The sequence below is a fragment of the Miniopterus schreibersii genome (assembly GCF_964146895.1).
Source record: "Miniopterus schreibersii genome assembly, chromosome: 12".
NCBI classification, from domain to species: Eukaryota; Metazoa; Chordata; class Mammalia; order Chiroptera; family Miniopteridae; genus Miniopterus; species Miniopterus schreibersii.
In genome coordinates, this window is record NC_138112.1 from 15563145 (window position 1) to 15588527 (window position 25383).

A 25383-nucleotide genomic window follows, 5' to 3' on the forward strand; every position below is an offset into this window, starting at 1 on the left:
CCAGTCCCCAAGCACTACTGATATGCTGTCTATAGGTAAGTTTTGCTTGTTCTAGAATTTCATCAAATATTCAGCAAGCGTTCAAATTTCCAATTGTCCTTAAATGTCATAATATTCAAATTTTTTCACTCAAGATTCAAATAAGAATCACATATTCAAAAGGATTGGTATATCCTTTAAAATTTTCTTCTAGTAACTTGTTGCAGAATCTGGGTCATTTTTTTCCTGTAGATTTTCTGACAACCTAGATCTTGCTGATTGCACTGAGTGTTAACATGTTCCTCTGGCCCTACTTACAGATGGTATTTTTTTAGAGACTTGATCTTATCCAGATTTGATGTTTTGGCCTCATGCATTTTTAATTGAGTTGAAGGATTACAGCTATTCAGGAACAACCTTCTTAAGTAACAAAGAAAAGCAAAGCAGTGAGTTTTAACGGCTCACGTAACTGAAATTTTCAGGGCATATAGTAGATTCAGGCCCTGTATCATAAGGTCATTTATTGGTGTGTGGTGTTTTGTTGTTTTTTCTGTTTTTCTGCTTGGTTCTGGTCTCTTCTGAGCTTTGGCTTTATTCTCCACATCCTCTCAGGTTCAAGTCCATAGGAAATAAGTTGCTTCCTGAGGGTTCAGTTTCATGTCATGGGTACCCATCGGCCTGGTTTGGATCCTATGTCCTTCTGAACCAATTAGGGCACTAAGGAAACAGGATATTCTGATTGGCCAAATGAGCGTGCCAAGGTGGAGGTCATCTCACTAGAACCACATGGGCTGTTGCTGAACTTAAAGAGACTTTTCATCCTCTGTAATCACACACTGGTTTACAGGTGTGAACTTATTTCACATATATATTGACTAAAGCGACTTTCTATATACCCTTTACATGCAACAACCTTTACTTATAAACAATACTGTCCCTGAAGCTGGAGTGATTACAAGTGTTTTGGGTAAAAAGTTGGAAGGAAGTCCCCTTAGAAATGTTCCCCAAATTCCTCTTTACTAGGTCAGCGACCACCTACTGTCCCGAGAGGTGAGAAATGGTAGAGCTAAGTTTTAACAAGGGAAAGAGGTGAGGGACTACGAAGAAGGGGTGTGAGAGCGGGCAGCTGATCGCTGGCCCAAAAAGAAAATGTTCACGGAAGGAGTGGGTAACAGTGAACGTCGGGCAACCCAGTGGAAGAGCTCGGAAGTGAAATCTGGTTTACCTCACCAGGTTATTTTCAAGGCCAGCTGCAGAGTATTAGTGGAATCATAAAACAGTTCTTGGAGGTGACTTACCAGCATTAGGGCGGGGTGGGAGTTTCTTGAGAAAGGCCGGGACCCCCGGACCCCCGAGAAGGTCCAAGGGCCAGCCGAGCCGGATCTCCCCGCTCGCCGCGGGGAAGCGGCAGCCGCCCGCCCGGGAGGAGGCCCGCCGGCTGCAAGCAGAGCCACGCCCCTCCCGGCGGCCCGCCCTGCGTCGCGTCACTTCCGGCCCTCGGCGAGGCGCATCCGGGTCAGCCTGAGCCTCTTGCTCTCGGAGTCTGTGACTGGTGGCGGTGCCGCGCCGTCCGCGCTCTCCCTTCCCGGTGTGGCCAAGCCGCAGTGTCGACCGGCGAGAAGTGACCCGCTACCCCGAGCAGAGAAAGACGAGGAGGAGACGCGGGAGCGGCCGGGGGCCGGGCTGGGCCGCTGTGGTACGGGCTGGAGACTTTGCTCCTACGCTTGCTGCTGTCTCTGGGAACCGGGTGCCAGCCCTGAGGAGGCTTCAGCGGACAGCGACCCCCTCCCCCGGCTCCCCTGCCCGCCCTGCCGGGGAGGGCGGAAGATGCCGGTGAAGAAGAAGAGAAAATCCTCTGGGGTGGCAGCGGCAGTAGCGGAAGACGGTGGCCTCAAAAAGTGTAAAATCTCCAGGTACCACCTCCCCCCACCCTTCAGTCTTTCCTCTGCTGGACGGCCAGAGGAGGCGGCGGCGGGCCGGGTCTCTGAGGCTCGAGCTGGGGAGAGGTGGACCTCCCCCACCCCCCGCCCCATAAACCTACGTGGTAGGCGCAGAACCCCGCGAGTCTCTGCGCCCGACTCCGCCTCGTGTTCGGTGCGTGTGCTCCCCGGCGCCTGTGGAGGGACTGGCCGAGTCGCCCCACGTTAGAATCTACGTGCCCCGGAGGGTGGGGAAACAGGAATGCGTACGTAAAATGCGCTCTTTCCCCTACCCCTGCTCTCTTAACCCCTCCTCCGCCTGTTTCCCACACAGATCCGTGGAAATGTTACTTCTAGAATTTCTTTGTAGAGTGAAGAAAGGAGCAGAACAGGAGAAATCTTGATCTGACAACTGCCATGGGGATGATAGAAAGGAAAGCTCCCCATGTTGTAATTGGCCTCCAGATTTAGTGGTCCAACCCGGAGCATCCCAGCAGGAGGCCTTTTAAATCGCAGGAGCCCCATTTTCCTGAAGTATAGTGCCTCCACCTGCGCCAAGTCCCTGTGTGCCGAATTGGGAAGGCCCTGCATGCATTTTGTCTTCCAGCATTCAGGATGCTGTTGCTCTCAATATAAATATTAATAATTGAGAGCTATTGTACTCTGTATCCCCTTGGAGAAAAAGAAAACAAAGCAGAGCTGTAGTTGTAGCTCTTTGATTCTATTGTAACATGTCATTGGGGCACCACAGCAACATTGTATGCTGCAAAAAATTACTGCAATTTAGGTGTGAGAAGTGTTTGTTTTTTTTTAAATCTCCTTATGGAGTGTCTTTGTATCTGTGGTTGGCACTTAGTGTGACAACTTCAGATGCTACCATTAAAAGAAGACTGTAACCAGCATTATAAAGGAGAGATAATGATAGGACTGTCCTTAGAGATACGCTTAATATGTGAGGTAGGTAACTTACTTAGTCTTCATCTTTCTTTTTGTAATTGGTTCAGTTTTTTTCTTTCATTAGGCTGTTTGGGAAAACACAGCCTAAGTATATTTCTTGGGCAATTACTGTGAAAGATGATGCCGTTTTCTTATACCTCTTGGTAACTCACACTAGAATTTGACATGGTTACTCCACTAGCTCAAATTTTTATGAAACATGGAGGTTAGTTTTCTATTACTCTAACTTGTAGGTACGTTAAGTATATAATGTATCAAAATTATTTAAATTAAGCACTTAAAATAGCTGAGCAGTCATTATTAGAACTCAGGTGATACTTTGCTCTATCAACTTAAACTTTTAAATATGGTAGCCTTATTTTACATTACACAGTACTTTACTCAGTTGCAGAAGTTGTAGTACTTCTATATCGTTGTGGTAGTGTAACTGTTTGAACTCCTGGAGAAAAGGTTTTCTGAAGTTCATTATATCCTAAAGGCCCTTTATGAACTTCCCAACTTTAAATGACTTTATGGAAAAGAGAAACAGAATCGAATTAAATAACTTTGGCTTAATTATTTGTGCTAATGTTATTTTTTAGGGTTTGGGGGGTTTTTTTGTTCTTGTTTTTGAATCTGTGGAATTTAATTACACATTTAGATCCTGAATCATCTTTTATCTTTAAATATCTATTTAAGTTTGGTAGATGATAAACAACTTTAAATAATATAGTTTTATTTTGAAATATTGATAAATTAACCATCAAAATATACTTTTAAGGTTTTGTTTTCAAATATGTATCTGTTATACACAAATATAATTTCCATGAAATTCAGAAGAATCATTATGAAGATTTATACTTTCCCAACTACCAGTCCTGCATTGAGACCATTAGATTGAACTTCTGTGTGGTCTTTTGAGATCTGGGGAATTAATTTTTGTTGATATTTTTTGAATTTTATAGTGAGCAAAGTAGCATTTGGGTTTTGTTAGCCACAAATTTTTATGTGTAGACTACTGTATCAAATTGCAAATACTTAACAACTCCATTTCCCCCCCCATAACACTAGCTGTAAAAAAAAAAAATACTTTGTTTAGTTTGAATTGATGTAGTTCATGTTGAACTCACTATAAGTTGAGACGATAAAATTCTTAGGCATTTGTGTGTTTTCTAAGCTATTGCAGATCCCAACCCCCTGCTAGACTAATAAGTGGAGAGGAACATTTTTCAAGCAAGAAGTGCCTGGCTTGGTTTTATGAGTATGCAGGTAATGAAATTAATATAAGAAGATATTAGTCACATGCTTTAAAACTTTTTTTTTTTTTTTGGTTCATTCATTTAACAAACTATTTATTTCAGGCCTGCTGTGTGTTAGTGCTGTGTGCTGGGATCAGGGCCAACACTTAGGATTGTGGGTAGGCTAAGAATTTGGTTCTCTTTCAGGCTATGTCTTTAAATACATAATTCAGTATATATTTAGTGAGGGGGGAAACTCACTTACTATTAATACAATCTGTAAACAGACAGTTTCACTTACTGGTTTACATCCATTCGCTAAAGTAGCATTGGTAGTCTGGAAAACACAAAGTATGTGATAAAACACTTTACACTATACATAGTTTTTATTTTTTATTTTCATTTTCTTTTGGGAGTTTTTCTGAACCAGAAACTGACATTTTCTGAAACTTTTCGGGAAACAGAGTAAAAGATTAAAAACTCAGACCTATCATCGCACAACACACCCCTTAATAATTGCTATTTAGCCACTACTATAAGAGATGCAATAATGAATAAAAAATAAGCAGAATGATATTAATAGAGTGTGATAAATGTTTTATTAGAAAGATGCACTGTGAAATTTTATAGGAGGAATATGTAACCCAGCCTTGAAAATATCAGGGAATGCTTCTTCAAGAAGCTAACTCAAACTAAATCCTGTAACTAGTAGATGTAAAGCTTCTGGCCTAGGTTGGGGTGAAAGTCAAAGCCAGGGATGAAGCCAAAGAGTTAAGCAAATATATGAAAAAGAACACTTGTTTTCCACTTATTAACTTCCTTATAAGCATATATGAAATTTTTTCCCCATTAGAATGCTTTTTGTCTTTCCAAATTACTGATTTTAAAGCTCTTTTTCCCCCTTTTTTCTTTCTCTTACCTGCCTCCCCGCCCCCCCGCCTTTTATCATTATCATTCCCAGAGTGTTTGTTTAAAATAGAACAGTGTATATGCAGTCATTGTATTATATGTAGTGTAATCAATTTAAGGCTTCAAGTGTACTCTGAACTTGAGATACAAGTTTAGACTAACTGTAAGACTGCGAGTGTGGGGGACAGTAACTTTGCTGTTGGGATCAGCTGAGTGATCCCAAAAGTATAATTTAAAAATTGTTTAGTAACAGAACAGATTCTTTCTAGACCAGAAAAACTGCTATTACTGGCATCCCAAGACAACCACTAACCCAAATTAAATGAAGGGAATTCATTTTATTACTGACCTCCATTTAAAATGTTGACCCATTATTCAAAATGCCAGTTTTATTGTTACGCAAGATATAGAATCAAAAGGCCAGTCATCTTATTTTACTTATGAGGTTACTAGATATTATAAAATTAATTAGTTCGGGTGTGTGTGTTTTTCATGCTTGTTTGTTTTACCTCTCGTAAGGCCTTTCCTGGGTAGCATAAGATTCTAGTTAGTATTTATTTCCTATACTAGCATTTTTGTAATAGCCAGCATAATAATTGCTATCTTTATTTCAAAAATTATGCTGATTATGTAACTTTTCCTAATGACCATTCAGTTAAGTAGGCAGTGTTAATCCATGTTTTATAGATGAGAAAACTGATGCTTAGATTAAGTAATTTGCTTAACATCGTGCTATGACAAGAGCCAAGATTCAAAACTAGGTTATTCTCATTGTGGATCCTATGCTTTTAACTACCACTATCTGGTAATGTTTATTTTTAAAAAAAACATGTATATGGCAACTTATTTTCCTTTGGCAAAGAAAATATTAGTAAGTACACTGGGGTTAACTGATCTGTCATTCATGGAATGAGTCATTCAATAAATATTGAGCACTCATGTATCAGGGCACTCTGCTAAGTGCTGAGAGTATAGTAGTGAACAGTTAAGATAGACCTTTGCCCTTCAGGCACTTGCCTTCTAGTGGGAAGACATATACAGTAAATAGGTAAGTAAGAAAGATAATTAATAATTACAGATTTTGGAGGGTTATAACGGTAGTAACTATGGTGAGGTTCAGGGATAGAAAGGAGAAAGTTTGGATGGATTGTCAAATAGAGTGATTAGGAAAGACTTCTCTAGAGGTTATGATTGGCAGAAAACTAAATGACAAAGAGGAACAAGTTACTGTATTTGCTAAATAGTTACTGTTCCATCTTAAAATGGGGGTGCCCCTCATTAAAATGGAGACAATAATTGTGCCTACTGAGATAACACATGTAAAGCATTTAGCACAGTATCTGGCATATAATCAAAACTCAATACATGTTAGCAATTATTAAAAGAGTAATAGTATTCCAGCACCAGATTTACTGGTTGTATATGTTTGCCAGTACTGTTCCAGAATTACCAATATTGCTCATATGTAGCTCATGTTGAAGATGCTGAGTCATTCATTTAGCATAGTTTTTTTCCCCTGATCATTTGCTATGGCTGACATGGTTTTAGGCTCTACAGACATAGCCAGGAACATATCTTTATAGTTATTTAAAAAAAAAAAAAAGGTTTTCTGAAAACTGATTTTTTTTTTTAGTTTTAAAATATTTTACCACTAATCTTGTTAATATAATATTAATACATCATATGTGATAAGCCTGATGGTTTTGCCCTTTCACAGGACCTCTCATCTTGACTGATAATTAAATTAGCAAGGATTCATACTGGGCCTATTACTAAACAAAACACATGGAAAGTGAAAAGGCACTTTTAAAGTCTTATAAAGAATCAAAAATAGGGATAGAATTGCATAGCCCTAATAAAGTATCAAGCTGGTTGAGTGAACTAAATCATTTCCATAGCTTTTTAAGTTGATTGGAAACCTGGTTTTTGTCTGAAAGTTAGTTAAATTTGGCTCCCTGGGGGTAGTTTTATTGGAAGAGTATGTTTTAAGAAGAATAATTAACAGTATGCAATCTGGGAAAAGGACATTGGTATAGACCTTGTTTTAGATTTAGATCTATTACTATTTGCATTACTTTGGGAAAGTCACTTAACATTTACAGAAAGGTCTTATATGTATCTTAATATCTTAGTATAACAATTTAACTTGAGTCTAATCTAATTTTAATCACTGATATCACAGTTTCTAGGGAGGCTATATTTTATAACAGTAACTGATATTTCTTGACAAAGGCCTCAGCTTTCTCTTCTAGTTACTAATGGTGGCAGCTTCAGGAGCAAGTCAGCTTTTTTGTTGCATAGAAAAATTTAGAATATATTCTTATCATGCCTTAAAAAAAACCTTTGTTTTCTTCTACTCAATTTTTTATCTAATGTTTACTTTCATCCAAACCATATATAAGAATGCATATTCAGATATATTTTTAACAGCTTTATTGTATATGTGTGCTTTTTAAATTACCTAACACATCTAGTTAAAAAATCCTTCAGGTTTATATTAGGAAGTGAAAGTTTCCGGTAATTGTCACCCTCTTCACCTTTCAGCACCTCACTGCATAAATAAGTGCAGTATATATTTAAACCAAAAAAATTGAAAAGGGCTCTGGTTCAGACCACATCATCTTAGCAGCCTGGATCCCATCTGAAACAGTAAGAGTACATTGGCCATGTACTGGATGACTGCGTTCGTCTGTTAAGACAAACCTAAGGACGTTAGCTTCATGTTGCGTTTATGAACTAATGATGGTGATATAAAGTGCCACCTGAGCTGCCTTGGTTTAGTTTATGATTAGTAAAGCGGAGTATTTTTAGTCCTTAAGAAAGGAAAACAAGTTTCGTTTGGCTAATTTAATATTTCAGGACTATATTTTCAAAAGCCAAGTGAAAATATTTCTATTATATTTCATATTGTTTTAGTCTTTTAAAATTGAGACATATCATTATATTAGTTTCAGGTGTAGAGCATAGTGATTATTCGTTATATGTATATATTACAAAATGACCACCAAAATAAGTCTAGTTAACATCTATCACCACATAGTTACAAAAAAAATTTTTTTGTGGTGAGGACTTTTAATATCTACACTTTTAGTGACTTTCAAGTATATAATACAGTATTATTAACTATAGTCACTATGCTATATTACATCCCAGGACTTATTTTATAACTGGAAGTTTGTGCTTTTGACCATCTTTACCCATTTTGCCTACTCTGTACTCCCACCTTTGGCAATCACCGATCTGTTCTCTATATTTATGAGTTTGGTTCTTGAGGTTGACTTTTTGTTTGTTTGTTTTTTAATGTATAGTCCACATATAAGTTAATCAATCATACAGTATTTGTCTTTTTCTGTCTGACTGACTTCACTTAGCATAGTGCCCTCACAGTCTACCCATGTCACACATTTGTTTTAATCTTATCCAGTCCCAAAAATACCTAACAATGATGTAATTATTATATTTTGTGATAACATTAAAAAAAGGGGGAATTGGTGTATTGACTTATATTTACCTTTACTAAGGGAGAAAAATAGGAAACAAGTATTGTTAATTTTTGGACAAATGATAGACAAGCTAATTGAAGGATTAAACTTTTGTTTCTACATATAGTGACATAACTCATGCTTTGCTGTTTATTTGAGAACCAAAATAATAAAGAAAATATCACTCTGGAATTGGAATGTAGTAATATCCTTAAGTTATTATTTTTATAATATGTGTATCTTTTTATTAAAGTTTTAAATTTTATTTGGGTATATTTCAGAAGTGTAATGAATGACCTTCTGTTTTAGTAACTAAACAGATATTCTCCTCTGATTATTGTCTTAAATTGTGGATTGGTACTGGCACATTCTAGAAGAGTAAGGAGCTTACACCTTCTAATGTTACTTTATATTTATGCATTGCCAACAGTTTCTTTAGAGAGGTTCTTGATAAGTATTTTTTTAATGGATAGTTCAAGTTATTGTGCAAACTAGTGACTGATATTAATGCTGCTTTATTCTTTATTTTCTTTATTTTGTAATGTATTTTAAGGATATTTCAAAGTTTAAATTCTATAGCAAATATTTATACTTTATCAAAGATATGTCAAAATTCAAATTCAGTTATTTGCAAAAATGTTGTATATTCATAGATGCCTTTTGCATAGTGGCTTGTTTTATGTTGGTATTAAATTATAACAATAAAATATATAAATTATTTTTGTCTTTGAAGGTCCTGATGAAGTTGTAGGGCCAGAAGGAATGGAAAAATTTTGTGAAGACATTGGTGTTGAACCTGAAAATGTATGTTTTATTTTTAAGTAGAATGGAATACAAGTGGGGTATAGCATATTCATAAATTTCTAAAAATTGGGACACTTTAATCTTACATGAAGATTTTGTTTCTTCATGTTTATTATTGTAAATTTTTCTTTAGGATATTTTTAATCAATTTAAATTGGGTCCAAGTTCTCTTTCTTGGTACAAATGTCATTTGTAATAGAGTGAGGATGATTCTACCTTCAGAAACTGTTAGAACTTTTTACTTTTAAGAAATTGGTCCATCTAAATTTCTTTATAGTTTATAAACCCAAAGGTTGTACTGTTTAATATTTGAAAAAAGGAAATAGTTGTATAAAATGCTCTCCATGATAAATATAGACATGATTATCTCTATGCTGACTTTTCCCCTATCCTTTATGTTCTGTTCTTTCCAGATTATTATGTTAGTTTTAGCGTGGAAATTGGAGGCTGAAAGCATGGGATTTTTTACCAAGGAAGAATGGTTAAAGGGGATGACTTCATTACAGTAAGATATTTTTTTAAAAAACAAACTTGATGGGCTATTTGAAGATCTTAATTGATATATTGTGCTTTGTAATTTTCAGGAGTAAGGTTTCACTTTATATAATCAAATTGGTTTGATCTATTACAATCAGTTTAGGATTGACAAAATTTATATTATGATTTGGCAAAATGAACAGACCTCATTTTTTGTATTGTCTAATAAGGAACCTTAGTATAGTCCTGTTAAAATTCATTGACTCTTGGTGGGTGAATTAAGAGATCCATGATGAAAGTTATTTACTCACGGGTTGTTTGAGTAATAAAAGATTTCCTTCTCTGAATATAGAAATCTACTACGTAAGGAGTTTGTTCTTTGGTCAGTTCTAAGCGCTGGGGCCACCTCTCTTTCCTCTTCAATTTTATATTTGATCTAAAGATGAAATTTGAAGATAGAGTTATACAGCACTCTCATTAATTCTTTTTTGCCAAATCTCATAAAGAACATAAGTAGAAATGCTGTATGACTCCCCTGCAACCTGTAGCCATTTTATAGTAGTATTAACATGCTGCCTTTGAATACTTACATAAGGTGTAGAATTGCTTCTTTATAAAAATAATTTGATACTGACTGTCCAGAGTAAAGTAGGCTTAGTTTCAGAATCGGTTAGTAATTATGTGGTAATTTTATATCATGCTTTTCATATTCATGCAGGATGTTATCAATATTCTAAAGTAGAGGAATCATTAATTTATAATATCTTTGAGCCAAAAATTGGGCACTTATTTAGCCATATGTTTTCCTGTTCTGATTATGCTTTATTAACATATTTAACTGTTCTTTACTCCTCGTTTGCCTGTCTTTAAATTTCAAAATACCTGGTTATTTTTTAAGTATTTGTTCATATAGAACTTAAATCTTCCTATTTGAATTTTCAGTGCGTAATGCTTTGTAATTCTCCTGTTTAACCAGCATTAATATACAGATTATATTTCGGTGAAAACCTTGCTCATATGAACCAAATCATAATTTCTAGAATAGAATATAAAATCAACCCTCACACTTCCATTATGTATGGTGAGATAAAGAGTCTGAGACTCAAAGAGGTAAAGAAAATACTTGCTAAAGTTTACATAGCTCCTTTGTGGGAGAGCGAGGACCTAGAATTTGGTAGATTACCAGTCTACCATACTGTACTTTCACTTGGACATTCTTTTGTATATGTTAGCATTCTTTATAAAATAGAAAGCCATTATTAACTTTTAAAATCATAGTGCTTACAGCCAAGACTGAATTCTGTCATTTATCTAGGTGTCATAACATGCCATATTAAAATAATGTTGATTATGAAATTCTTTGGCCTATTTTCTACCTTTAATTGGCTTTTTAGAGAAAGATAAAATACGTATATAAAAGAGTATGCAAGGAATATAAACTAGTTTTACATAGCTCAGTCTGTTTTATTGAAATGTATATCAGTTGAAACATGGCTTATTAATTGTAAGACATTTTTAGCACTATAACTGTTTTTTGTACTATGCTTACTGCTTTTTTCATATGCTGTTTTGAATATATTTTTAAACCAAAAAGTTTTTAGTTTATGTTTTTGCATAACTTGGTATATATCGCCTTTGTATAGCAGAAATGTGTAAACACAAAGTATTTTTAATATTTACTCTTGAATAATTAGCAGCATATGGTCTTGGATCCAAGGATAGAAATTGACTAACCCATGAACATATTTTTTATTAACACAACTTTCCTATAGGAAGTTCATAAACTATACAAAATAAAAGCAATTATATAGCACTTAAAATTGAATTAGAGGTTTCTGTTTCATTCATTTATTATTTCCTGTCCATCTGCCTAGAACCCTTTGCTATATAGCCTTGAAACTATTCAAATTAGACCGGCACACTTGACTGCAAAAATAGTTGGTCTCTCCCATTCACCCTTGAACAGCGTGTGGGGGGTTTACTGCATTGACCCTCGTACAGTAAAAAAATCTATGTATAACTTTTGACTCCCCAAAAACTTTACTAATAGCCTACTTTTTCACTGGAAGCCTTATTGATAACATAAACAGTTGATTAATACATATTTTGTCAGTTTTATTATATATGTTATTCTTACAATAAAGTAAGCTAGAGAAAAGAAAATGTTATGAAAATTACAAGGAAGAGAAAATACATTTACTGTACTTGCCTGTGTTTCTCATACCATACACTTATGTCGTTGGTTTACTAGATGAATTGTCTGTCAGTACCTACATCAATATTGTCTTACATGATACAAAGCACTGTGGATGTTATGCGTATTTAATATAGTTATTGAAAAAAATTGCATACAAATGGACCTGCACAGTTCAAACCCTTATTGTTCAAAGGTCAACTATACAAAGCATCTTTTCTCAGTTGGCTAAGTCCTTTTATTCCCTGAATCTTGTAAAAAAACTGGCTAAGAATAAAATAGTTTAAAATTTAAACCAAGAGAGAGAAAGGAACCTGTATAAGTTTAAAATTTAAATTTATAGTTGTCTGGTATATTTGGTTTTATATTATAATCACAAAATGTAAAACCTCACAGACTTGATTCCCTTTATAGATATTTCATATTTTTACTATTTAACCTGTGCATAGTTATTTGATGGTTCCTAAATTATCTGAATATAGTTATCAGTTGTTTCAAATTAATTAATCTTAACCCTTAGAAAACTTAATGGAGCTCTGCTAAAGAATAGGAACAGTCTTGTAGTTAAAACATATACTGTGGTCAAGGATAGTGCACTATAGTAATCATGATTATTTAAAATCTGTAATTGTATAATGCTTAATAGTTTTCAGAATTTTGTTTTACATTTGTTTTAAAGTTGTTTATTCATGCAGACTTTTCAAATATAAATTGTCTTTCTCTTTCATGTGAATGAACTTTTGGGTATGAATTGACATTTAATTTTACTAGAATGGCCATTTTGTAAGTTTTAGGGGATGTAATTGCCATATTATTTCTGGGTATTTTGCTCTATGTAGTTTTTATCATTGCTTAATAATATTTAAATTTCTCCAAATTGGACTTAATTTAGTGGATGTTTAAGCACCTGTATTATGTAATGTGTACCACTTACTGGTGATTTCAGTGAGGCATAAGACATGGCTCATGCCCTCTAGTTACATTCTAATAGAGCAAGGAAGGCATTATAATACTGTAACCACAAATCTAGGTAGAATGTGACAAATGCTAGATTAAAAATACAAAATACTGTGGAAGCACAGCTGCTCATAGGTTAATTTTAGCTGAATAGACAGGAAAATCTTTATAGATGTGGCACTTGAACTGGACCTTGAAGAATGACTAGGATTTTGATAATTGAGGATGTAGGAAATTTGTTTCTGGAGAGGAAATTGTGATCAGAGCTTTGAGAAAGGAAAGCATATGTTTGAGAGTGGTCTGGTTTGTTACACTCAAATGGTACATGAAGAAAATAGATGGAATTGTTTAAATTCCAGGTAGTTGGGATAATGGCTACATTTTGGAGGGCTTTTGCTAACATGTTGAGAGTTTAAGGCATGTTATAGATATTGGGAAATCATCAGAAATTTTTGAGCACAGGAATCATCAAAGATTTTTGGGGTGGTTTTCAACAGAGCAGTTGTTTTAATGTTTAAAGGTCGTAGACTCTTGAGAACCTTATGAAAACTGTGGGCCTTTTCCCCATTAAGATGCACTTACGCTGCTACACCCAAAATATTGCATATGGATCTTCCCCTTCCTTGCATCTATGGATTCAGGATTCCAGGGATACTTGCACATTTTTGTTCTGTCACACCTTACTAGAGTGGAGAACTTTTCTCATATCTGCTAGCTTTGGTGTTGAAGCAAAGGTTAAATACCATGATGGTGAAGAAAATTGAGCACAGAACTTTGAAAAGACTGTACTTGATATTATGACACTGAAAAGAAGAGGCAAGAAGATAGTATCTGACAAGAACGGTGGTAACTAAGCTGCCTGTCAGTAGGTTTAAGTTGTGTACCATGTGGTCTCCATATTGAGCCTGGAAATTGAAGATTGAAGGTAATGATCTAGCTTAACTTTCTTTAGGGGAGAGAGGTATGGGGAGCATTTATACCTTTTTTTGATGACTTTGGAAGAGTAGGGTATATGGGATGCATGTGTGGTGTGTGACTACCATTCCTTGAGTGTTCTGGGCCTGACTACTAATTGCCATTAGTATCCTTTCTTCTCTCCCCCAGGGTCATCATAACAATTTTTAAATGCCCCCCCTCCACATTTCCAAATACCTCCATAAGTGGATTGTATTGTTCTGGTCAATAGACCTGACTCAGAGAAAGTTCTAAATCCAGAACTTTGTGAATAAAATTTTTCCTGTTTCCTGTCTCTCTGTCAGAGCATACTAATTGGGACTTACTGATGATGAAAGAATTTCACTTAGATTTAATACATTAGTGAGAATTTCTTTTAAAGTCTTTAATGACACAAATTTGAAAGCCTCCCTTGTTAATACAGGTTTACCTGGCTATCCAAAAGCAGAGCATTCCTGTAAAACCTTTTGTAGGCCGAAGTGGCATAAAGCAAAGAAAGAAGCAGTTACCATGAAAAAATTTTTGAGAGTTCCCAGGTCCCAAAAATAAAGCTAAGCATTAACACCCCTATGAGCGCTCCCAGATTTTTCTCATACCTTAGGACATATTTTGCTAACGGGTGCACACAATAAGTCAAGATAAACACAGATGCTCACACATGCAGTTCTTGACTATGGCAACCTAATGTTGAGATGTTAAGTGTAGTTCCTGGGGGAGAAGCTTGGTGGCGCTAGCTTGGTTCGCACTGCCTCTGGAAAGGATCTCTGCAAAACTCACTGGCTGATTCTGAAAAGCAGAAATCCTTTTTAGATTCCTTTTGGTTATTGACAACAGGTAGTACTATATAAGTCTTTCATAAAAACAAAATGGCATCATGGAAACTTTCGAAAAGCGGGGATACATGTACTCAGGAAATCAATTTCCAAGACCTAATGTTGAAACTAAACCCATTTCCACTCATTCTAACTGCAGTCGCCTTGGAGAGTGGTAACATATTGTGCCAGTGTTCCCTAAAAATCTGTGGGGTTTTTTTGTTATTCAAAAAACTCACTCTTGCTTTCCACGACATGATAGTAAAGTATGCATTACTTCTTTGTAGTTCAGGGGAAATATTTTTTCTAAACTTCCAAGTTAAGAGGTATTGACGTTAATTCTACTGAGTCTATTTTGGGCTAGATTAAATGTAAGAATTGTGTTAGTGACTGCTAACCATTCACCGGTTTTGCTAGGTCCTTTCACAGTGTCTGTGATGTTGGTAATAAATGTGGAAGTTGTGCTCTTATTTTTTCATTCTTCAAGTAGAAAACATTAATTATCAGTTATTCTGTTAGATTCTTTCTCTTCTCAAGACTTAGACTGCTAGGATTGGTATGGCATAGTTTGGAGAGAGCCACCGTGTGGGGGGAGATTTTTAAGCTGTTTGCCCTAAAAGGAGCATATCACTCTCAGAACTGTGCTAGGCTTTTAACACATGTATGCTCATTTAATCTCTGGATTGTCTATTGTTACTGTTTTAAAATGAGGAAACTGAGACTGAAAAAGTTAAATAACTTGCCTAAAGCCACATAGCTGAAATAGAGAAGTTGGAATTTTAACCACACTCTTTGACTTGAACCTTTGTTCTTCATTTTATCTGTGTCTTATGCTTACTGAGATCACGTCGTAAGTAACACTGTTTCCTTGTATACCTCTGGAATGTAAAATATTTGTAATTCCTTGGATTCTTATCTCCTTGGTGACTTGTCAGCTACTGTTATATGCACTTTACAATTTTGTTTTAACTACAATTATTCACTAACCTTTCCCCAGATAGGAATTTTGAAATTTCCTATAAATGAATAAATATATTATCTACTTTGTGGTTTATTTTTGGTATTCATATTTTTATTTAACAAATACTTTTTGAATGCTTCTGTATGCTAGGCCCTGTGTTGTGCTAGGAGAATGATTTTCAAACTCTGGTGGTTGTGAGAGGAAGAACTTCTAAATGTAGGGAGTACATGTAACTAGTTGCTTAAAATGTAACACCCTCTATACATTCTCAACTCATAACTCTAGAGGTCTGGAAGACTTCATGTGCAGATTTTCAAACAGTGTTATAGTAGCATATAATCTGAGAATTTGTTTCTTTTGCATATCTTTCTGGTAGAAGTTAACTGCATTTTCATCTTTCATTAAAGCTTCATTTTCCCCTTAATGAAGAAATTTTGCTCTTGTAGAAGGCACTTATTGAAGTAGTAATAAATTTTTAATAAATAATAAAAATTTTTCTTGTTTCTGCATGAAACATTTTACATTCATATGTACAGAACTAGACCCCACACAAAGGTTAACTAATCCAAATTTTCACTTCAATTTCTGGCAGTATAGCAGACCATATGTGCAAAGAGACCTTTTCTTGTGTAAAACACTTAAATGTTGGATAAAATATGAAAACATACATGCCTGGACTTGACTATAAGTGAAGGGAAATAATCAGGCAAGAAATGACCAGAGATGGTGATTCCATAGAGATTTATGAAACTGGCATTTTCCCTGAGGATACCTACTTATTCCTAGTCAGGGCCTGGCTGTGAACCTATCATGGTGTTAGGAACAGGAGACAAATTGCATGTCCTAAGTTGGGTTGGAATCACCTCAAAAATTCCCACATTAGGTCATTGATGCCAAACCTACCCAGTTGATGGAGACTTGATTCCTTTGGCTTGGTTCTGCATGCAGTTGGAGGTGAAGGGCTTCCACTTGAGAGAATTCCTAGTCAAAAGCTTTTTGTGTCACAGATTTAGGGATGACGTTCATTATATGTATGACACAAGTAAAGATGTATTTTAGATTGTCCCAGGTAAGTAGTACTCCCATATGTGCAGTGGAAGCAGTTCTGTACAAGAATTCATTTTAAACACATGCCTCAATTTCTGCAGAAAAATATTCGGTGATCATTAACAAATAACAATAAAAAAAAACACTAAACATATTGAGAAACAGATTTTAAACTTCAGAATCAGACTCCTTAAGACTAGTGTTTTGAATTAGCACAATGTCAGTATAAAGTATCTACATTTAATGTGTTTAAAATAAAAAGAGGAATAGTCTCAGATGATCAGATATCAAATAAGTTAATTTCTAAAATTAAAAAACATAAAAGATTTAAAACTAAATGGATGAGCTACAAAGGAGACAGATGAAGAGGAAGTAGGAATCAGTAACCGATAGCCTGAGGAAAAGAGGAAAGAGGCTAAGAGACAGTGGATAAATTTTTTACTGATGAGTTTCAAAAGTTTTCTCTGTATTCAAAAATAAGTCCTTCATCGATATGTGGTTGCAAATAACTTCTCCTACTCTGTAGCTTGTGTTTTGATCCTCTTATAAAGGACTTCTGCAGAGCAGATGTTCTTAATTTTGGTGAAATCCAGCTTATCAGTTTTTTTCTTTTGTGGATTGTTTTTGGTATCAAGTCTAAGATTTCTTTGCCTAGCCCTAGAGCCTGAGAATTTTCTCTTAGTTTTTTTCTAGGAGGCTTATATTTTTACATTTTACATTTAAATTAGTGATGCATTTTGAGTTAATTTTTTTAATGGTGTGAGACGTAGGTTTTGGTTTATTTTTTTGATTATGGATGTCCACTTGCTCTTGTACCTTTGTGGATAAAGCTTTTCCCCCACCCCCTACTGAATTGCTTTTGCACCTTTATAAAAAATCAGGTGGACATATTTGCATGCGCCTGTTTCTGGCTCCTCTATACTGTTTTGTTAATCTGTGTCCTAACCTTCTGCCAACACCATACAGTCTGCTTTGTGTAGCTATATACTAAATCTCTTTTGTTATTATTCAAGTGTAGTTAACATAGAATATTTTATTAGTTTCAGATGTACAAAATAGTGATTAAACAGTTATGTACCTTACCACAATAAGTCTAGTAGCCATCTGTCACCTTACAAAGTTATTACCATATCACTGATTATATTCCCAATGCTGTATATGTATATATATTTCCTATGTGCATTATATCCCCATGACATATTTATTTTATAACTGGAATTTTGTACCCCTTATTCTCCTTCACCTTTTTCACCCATCTCCCCACCCCTTCTCCTCTCTCGCAGCCATCAGTTTTCTGTATCCATGAGTCTTTTCTGTTTTTTTAGATTCCACATGTCTGTGAAGTCATACAGTATTTATCTTTCACGTTCTGACTTATTTTACTTCACATAATACCCTCTAAGTCCACCCATGTTGTCACAGATAGCAAGCTTTCATTCTTTTTTTATGGCTGAATAACATCTATTTTTTATTTATATATATATATATATATATATATATATATATATATATGTAATTTTTTTTTTCCTTCTTTACCCATACATATATCTATCATTGAATACCAAGATTGCTTCTATATCTTGGCTGTTGTAAAAAATGCTGCAGTGAACATAGGGGTGCATATATCTTTTAAATGAATTAGTATTTTCTTTTTCTTTGCATGAATACCCAGAAGTGGAATTGTTGGGTTATATGGCAGGCTATTTTTAATATTTTAAAGAATCTACATGGTGCCCGCCTGGGCGTGGCTCAGTGGTTAAGCGTCGACCTAGGATCCAGGCGATCAGGGTTCGATTCCCGGTCAGGGCACATGCCCAGGTTGCGGGCTCGATCAATGACTCTCTCATCATTGATGTTTCTATCTCTCTGTCTCTCTCCCTCTCCTTTCCTCTCTGAAATCAATAAAGATATATTTAAAAAAAAAAAAAAAGAATTTACATGGTGTTTTCCGTAGTGTCTGCGCTAGTTTACAATCCCACCAGCAGTGCCTGAGGGTTCCCTTTTCTCTATATCCTCACCAACACTTACTTGTTTACATAAAAAAAATTGTTTATTAAATTTATTGGGGTGACATTGGTTAATAAAATTAGGTTTCAAGTGTACAATTCTATAATACATCATCTGTATCTTGCATTGTGTATTTAATACCCAAAGTCAGATCTCGTTCTGTCACCATATAGTTTACCTCCTTTACTCTTTACTACATCCTCCCAACTCCCCTTCCCTCTGGTAATAACCATACTGTTGTCTGTCCTTTTGTTTGTCTTGTTTGTTTATTTGTTGCTTTCAGATTTATATCCCACATATACATGAAATCATATGGTTCTTGACTTACTCTGTCTGACTTATTTCACTTAGCATGATATTCTCGAGATCCAGCCATGGTATCACAAATGGCAGTATTTCATCTCTTCTTATGGCTGAGTAGTATTCCATTGTATGTATGTATCACATCTTCTTTATCCAATTGTCTGTTGAAGGACATTAAGGTTATTCCCATGTCTTGACCACCATGAATAATGCTACAGTGAACACAGAGATACATATATCTTTATGAATAAGTGTTTTCAAATTTTTCAGGTAGGTAACCAGAAGAGGGGGTGCCAGTTTGTATGTTAACTCTATTAATTTTTTGAGGACCCTCCGTACTGTTTTGCATGGTGACTACTAGTTTACATTCCCACCAGCAGTGAATGAAGGTTCCTTTTTCTCCACAACCTCTCCAACACTTATTACATGTCTTGTTAATAGCCATTCTAATAAGTTTGATGTGGTATCTCATTGCAGTTTTGATTTACACTTTTCTAGTAGCTAGTGAAATTGCGTAACTTTTCTTATATCTGTCGCCATTTATGTGTCGTCTTGGGAGAAGTGTCTGTTCAGGTTCTCTGCCCATGTTGGCATTTTGGTAATAGTCATTCTGTAGGTGTGAGGTGATAATCTCATTGTGGTTTTGATTTGCATTTTCTTAATAATTAGTGATGTTGAACACCTTTTTATAGGTCTGTTGTCTATCTGTATGTCTTTGGAAAAATACCTATTTAGGTCCTCTGCCCATTTTTTAATTGGATTGTTTTTGTTTTTTTAATGTTGAGTTGTATGGGTTTACTTCTTTATGTATTTTGGATATGAACTCCTTATCTGATATATCATTTGTGAATGTCTTCTCCCATTCGGTAGGTTGTCTTTTGTTTTGTTGATGGTTTCTTTTGCTGTGCAGAAACTTTTTAGTTAGATGTAGTCTCATTTGTTTAGTTTTGCTTTTGTTGCTCTTGCCCAGAGATGCATAAGAAAAAATATGCTAAGACCTATGTCAAAGAGTTGACTGCCTACATTTTCTCCTAGGAGTTTTATGGTTTTTTAGGTCTTACGTTGAAGTCTTTCATCCATTTTCACTTTACTTTTGTATATGGTGCAAGAAAGTCGTTTCATTTTATTATTATTTGCATGTGTCTTCAATTTTCCAGCATTTATTGAGGAGAGTCTTTTTCCTGTTGTATATTCTTGTGTATACTAAATCTTGAAATCACTTATACTGATTCATCTTTTTTAAAAATTGTTATAGCTATCCAGCTCCTTCATATCTACAAAAAAATCTTACTGAGATTTTGGTTAAATTGCATATGAATTTGGGGAGAATTGACATCTTTACTATTTGAGTCTTCCAATGCATAGAAGATAGATATGGTTCAGTTTTTTAGGTGTTTGATTTCTTTCATCAGTCTTGTGTAGTTTAGATCATTCAGGTCCTGTACATGTTTTCTTAGAATTACAACTAAATATTTTATTTGTGTTTTGAGCCATTGTAAGTAGTAGTATTTTAATTTCAGCATTCACATGTTTATTACTAATATATGGAAGTGTAATTGATTTTTGTATATTTATATCCTGTGACCTTGCTGAACTCACTTTTCCTAAGGTTTGTTTATGTGTATATATTCCCTAGATTTTCTACATAATCATGTTGCATGGTTATGACATAAAATAGGGACATTTTTACTTATGTATTTAGTTTTGGTCTGTATGGTTTTGTTAATCCTCACCTGGGGATATTTTTTCCATTGATTTTTAGAGATAGTGGGAGGGAGGGAGGGAGGTAAGAGGGAGAGAGACATCAATGTGAGAGACACATGGATTGGTTGCGCCCCCGCCCCCCCCCCCAGTCCAGGGCCAGGGATTGAACCTGCAACCCAGGAATGTACCCTTGACAGAGAATCGAACCCACAACCCTTCAGTGGGCAGGCTAATGCTCTAACCACTGGGCAACACCAGCCAGGGATAGTCTGTATGTCTTTTATTTCCTTTACTTCACATATTGGATTGTCTAGAACTTCTACCACTATGTTGAGTGGTGTAGTGAGAGTGGACATACTTTCCTACTCTCCATCTTAAAGGGAAAATATTTAGTATATCACTATAAAGTATATTAACTATAGGTTGTTTGTAGAAGTTCCTTTGTCAAGTTAAGGGAGTTATCTTCTATTTTTCTGTGAGTTTTAAATACTTCTTTTACATTAAATCATAATTACATAGTTTTTCTTTTTTATCTTGTTAATATTGTGGTTACATTGATTTTTGAATATTGAATCAGCCTTGCATACCTGGAATAAATCCTACTTTTTCATGGTGTTTAATCATTTTTATATAGATGAATTCTATTTTCATGAGGGATATTGGTCTGTAATTTTCTTTTTCTTTATTTTTTCTATTTATTTAAGTATTTAGATATAATAGACATATAACATTATATCAGTTTTAGGTATACACTATAACGATTCAATATTTGTATACATTGCAAACTAATCGCCACAAGAAGTCTAGTTAACATCATCACCATATATAGTTACAGTTTTTTCCTTGGGATTATTTATTTATTTATTTTTATTTATTTATTTATTTATTGTTAATACTGTCTTTGTCTGATTTTCATGTCAAGGTAATACTGGCTTTGTAAAATGAATTGGGCAGATTTTCTTTTATTTTCTGAAAGAGATTGTTTAGAATTGGTTTTTAAAGATCGGTAGAATTCTCTAGTGAAACCATCTGAAGATTTCTTTTTCGGAAGTTTTAAAATTTTGTATTAAATTTCTTTAGTAGTTATAGTGCTACCCAAATGATTTATTTCATATTGTGTATGTTGTAGTTTTTGTTTTTTAAGGAATTGGTCCATTTCATCTAAGTTGTCAAATTTATATTCTTTTGATAGGTGCAAATCTGTAAGGATATTCATTGTTTTATTCCTGTTGGTAACTTTTGTCTTCGCTTTTTACTTTGTCATTCTTGCTAGAGACTCGTCAGTTATATTAATCTTTTCCCAAAAAATCAAATCTTTGTTTCATTGATTTTTCTCTCTCGTTTTTCTGTTCTCAGTTTCATCAGTTTCTGCTGTTACTTTCTCCGGCTTGCTTTAGGTTTATTTTGCTCTTCTTTTTTCATTCTAAAGTTGGGAGCTCTGATTATTGATTGAGACTTTTTGTCTCTTCTAATTTTGCATTTAGTACTGTAAATAACCTCAGCACTGCTTTGTGTCTCACAAAATTTGATGTGTTTTCACTTTCATTTAGTTTAACATATTTTTTGGTTTTCATTGAGACATGCTCTCATCTGTGGATTATTTAGGACTTTGCTGTTTATTTTCTAAGTGTTTAGAGATTTTGCTGTTATCTTTATGTTATTTCTAGTTTGGTTTCATTGTGGTCAGAAAACATCCTTCGCAATTCAGTTCTTTCACATCTGTTTACATTTGTTTTATGTCTTATAATATGGTCTGCCTTGGTTTATGTTCTGGGGCACTTGAAAAGAATATGTATTTTGTTGTCATTGACTAAAATGTTCTATTATTGTCAGTTAGATCCTGTTGGTTGATAGTGTTGCTGAATTCTTTGCGTTTGTTCATATTCTGTCTGGTGGCTCTGTCAATTGCTGAGAGAGAGGTATTGAAATTTCTAACTAGTTATAGATTTGTTTATTTCTCCTTTCAATTCTAAAAGTTTTTGTTGCCCTGGCTGGTGGTGGTCAGTGGTTAGAACAGTGGCTGGCACACTAAAGGGTTGAGGGTTTGATTCCCAGTCAAGGGCACGTACTTGGGTTGCAGATTCAATCCCTGGCCCCAGTTGGGGCGCATGTGGGAGGCAACCTATCAAGGTTGCCTCACATCGATGTTCCTCTCTCCCACTCCCTCTCCCTCCCTCTCCCCCCCACTCTCTCTAAAAATCAGTAGAAAAAATATCCTCGGGTGAGGATTAACAAAATAAATAAAAGTTTTTGCTTCACATATTTTACAACTCTTGTTTGGTGCATACACATTTTGGATTGTTATGTCTTCTTGATGGATTAACCTTTTTCATTTATTTAAAACAATTTTTTAATTGATTATTTTTAGAGAGAGGAAAGGAGAGAGAAACATCAATCAGCTGCCTCCCACACATGCCCTGACCAGGGATGGAACCTGCAGCGTAGATGTGCCCTGACTGGGAATCAAACCCATCAGTTGGTGTGCTGGATGACGCTTCTACCAACTCAGCCACACCAGCCAGAGCTTAACCCTTTTTAAATCTTTTTGTAATGTTATTCTTCTGATAATTTTTTGTTCTAAACTCTTCATCAGCTGGTACTAATATAGTCACTCATCCTTTCTTATGATTATTTCCGTATATGTTATTTTTCATTCTTTTACTTTCATTCTGCCTATATTATATTTGAAGTCAGTTTCTTTTTTCTAGATAGCATATAGTTGGGTCTTTGTGGGTGTGTGTTTTTTTGTTGTTGTTTTTTAATGCACTCTGTCCAGTTCTGTCTTCTAATTGTAATATTTAGGCTACTTACATTTAATGTTAAGGGCTTAAGTCTGTCCTGTATTTTACAATTCACAAATTACCATTTGGTTCTTTTTTACATGTTACTTTTTTTTTCCTTAGATTTTGTATTTCTTTGCTGAGACGTCTTCATTTGTGTTCACAATTGATGATTGAAACATTTTTATTGAAACCTGGAACTTTTGAGTATTATACTAATGAAACTCTGGATCTTATTTAAACCGTCTGTTTTAGCTAGCTTCCTCTCACTCCACTTGGGCAGGAGAAGTGGTGGCCACTGCCTCATTGTTTCCAGGTGTAGGTAGAAATCGAAGTTCTCTGCTCTTCATCCATTGACATCTCATTGGCAGGCACAAGAGTTCCAGGTCCCCACTAGGCCTCCACTGATACCTTCTTGTTCCCCATAAAGTCTCTACTAACACTACTAGGGTGGTGGCTTTGTTCCTGCAGTGATCGTGAAAGCCTTGACTCTCCACAAGTCCTCCTTGGTCACTGCCCAAGGGCAGTGGAGGATTGGCTGCTCCTTCTTACCTGGTGTGGGAGAAGTTCATGTTCTACTTGTGGTTTCCATTGACACTGCAGGAGTTGAGAGGGAGACATCCTTATATACTGGTGAGGATGGACCATTCAGGTCCCCATTCAATCTTTGCAGGCATTGGTGGGGCTTGAGCCACACTTTTTTCTGTGGTGTTTGACTGAAAAAGAATGTTGTTTTTTTCCTAAAAGTTTTCTGCCTTGCTAGGCTGCTTGCTTTTGGCTAGAGGGAAAACAGACTTTTTTGGTGTTTTTGTTTTTGTTTGTTTTCTGCCTGCCCCATTGGCATTTTTGATTTGCTGACTTCTTTAGCTCTAAGTCTGGGATAGATGAGGCAGAAAGAAGACCCAGGGAACTCACTGTTGTATTATTTCTCAGAAATCTTCTTATGCTTGTTTTATATATAATGTCTAGGGCTTTTAGTTGAATTAGCGGGAGAGATAGGGAAAAGTACATTTACTTCATCTTCCTGCAAGTGGAAGTTGTTTCTTTAATCTATTAAAAAAGCAGCGCTGTAATGTGTAGGCTACTTCTCCTAATATTTACCCTTCTCCCCCCTGCCGCGCCCCCCTCCCCCCCCCAGCCAAACCTGACTCTAGTTAGTTCTTCTTTTCTCTGTCCCCTTTTAGGACCAAACTCTTTGAAAGGATTTGTCTATACTTTTTTCTCCAATTCCTCTCTTACTCTCTCTCAAACTTATTCTGGTAAGACTTTTATACCACTCCTCTGAAATCTCTTGGCAAGGCGTCATTTACAAGTGAATAATCAAAGCTGTGATACTTGTCAAAACTGTGGCTGAAGCTAAATTTATACTTAGAGGGAGGTCTAGCCTTAAAAGAGAAAAAAGTCTGAAACCAAATGAGTTAATATCTAATTTAAGGAGTTAGAAAAAGGATCCACCCAAAGAAAGAGGCAAAAGGACATGAAAAGATGTCCAGACATTAGTAAAATAAAAAGCAAAGCTAAAATTGAGAGAATTAAGAAAGTCTGGCAAGATGGTCAAGACAATCAAAGAAAAGGCAAAACTATATTATAATGTATATTAGAAATTGTTATAAATAATTTTAATCAACATAGTTAAATAAAATTGTATGAAATAAGTTATCAGAAAAGTATATAAATGACCAAAAGTGATTGAAAAAGAAATAGAAAATCTGAATGGTTGTATAACCATTAAAAATGCTGATTTAGTGGTTAAAAGTGCTCTTCTTTCGTTAGTGAAAAGGCCCAGGTGGTTGTTCACCTGAGTTTGAACAAATGCTAGCTATTATTTCCAATATTCAGTAAACTTTTTCAGAAAACAAAATAAAGGTAATAATGCTTTTTATTTTTCCGAGGCTTATGTTATAAGCTTGTTGTCAAAAC

General features: G+C 35.3%; 1 protein-coding gene across 6 annotated transcripts in view; it reads left to right on the top strand.

Moving 5' to 3' along the window:
- Positions 1 to 1478: 1478 nt before the first annotated feature.
- DCUN1D5 (defective in cullin neddylation 1 domain containing 5) overlaps positions 1479 to 25383 on the top strand; it is a 29243-nt gene continuing 5338 nt past the window's right edge. Inside the window, exons 1-4 of one of the 6 annotated variants that reach the window (XM_081152802.1) lie at positions 1479 to 1892; positions 4012 to 4103; positions 9197 to 9267; positions 9681 to 9772. In XM_081152802.1, coding sequence (XP_081008928.1) covers positions 1807 to 1892; positions 4012 to 4103; positions 9197 to 9267; positions 9681 to 9772 — 341 coding nt within the window. In that variant the 5' untranslated portion in view covers positions 1479 to 1806. Of the gene's footprint in view, positions 2165 to 4011; positions 4104 to 9196; positions 9268 to 9680; positions 9773 to 25383 lie in introns of all 6 variants that reach the window. The other 5 variants (XM_081152805.1, XM_081152804.1, XM_081152807.1 and 2 more) reach the window with 5 other exon arrangements.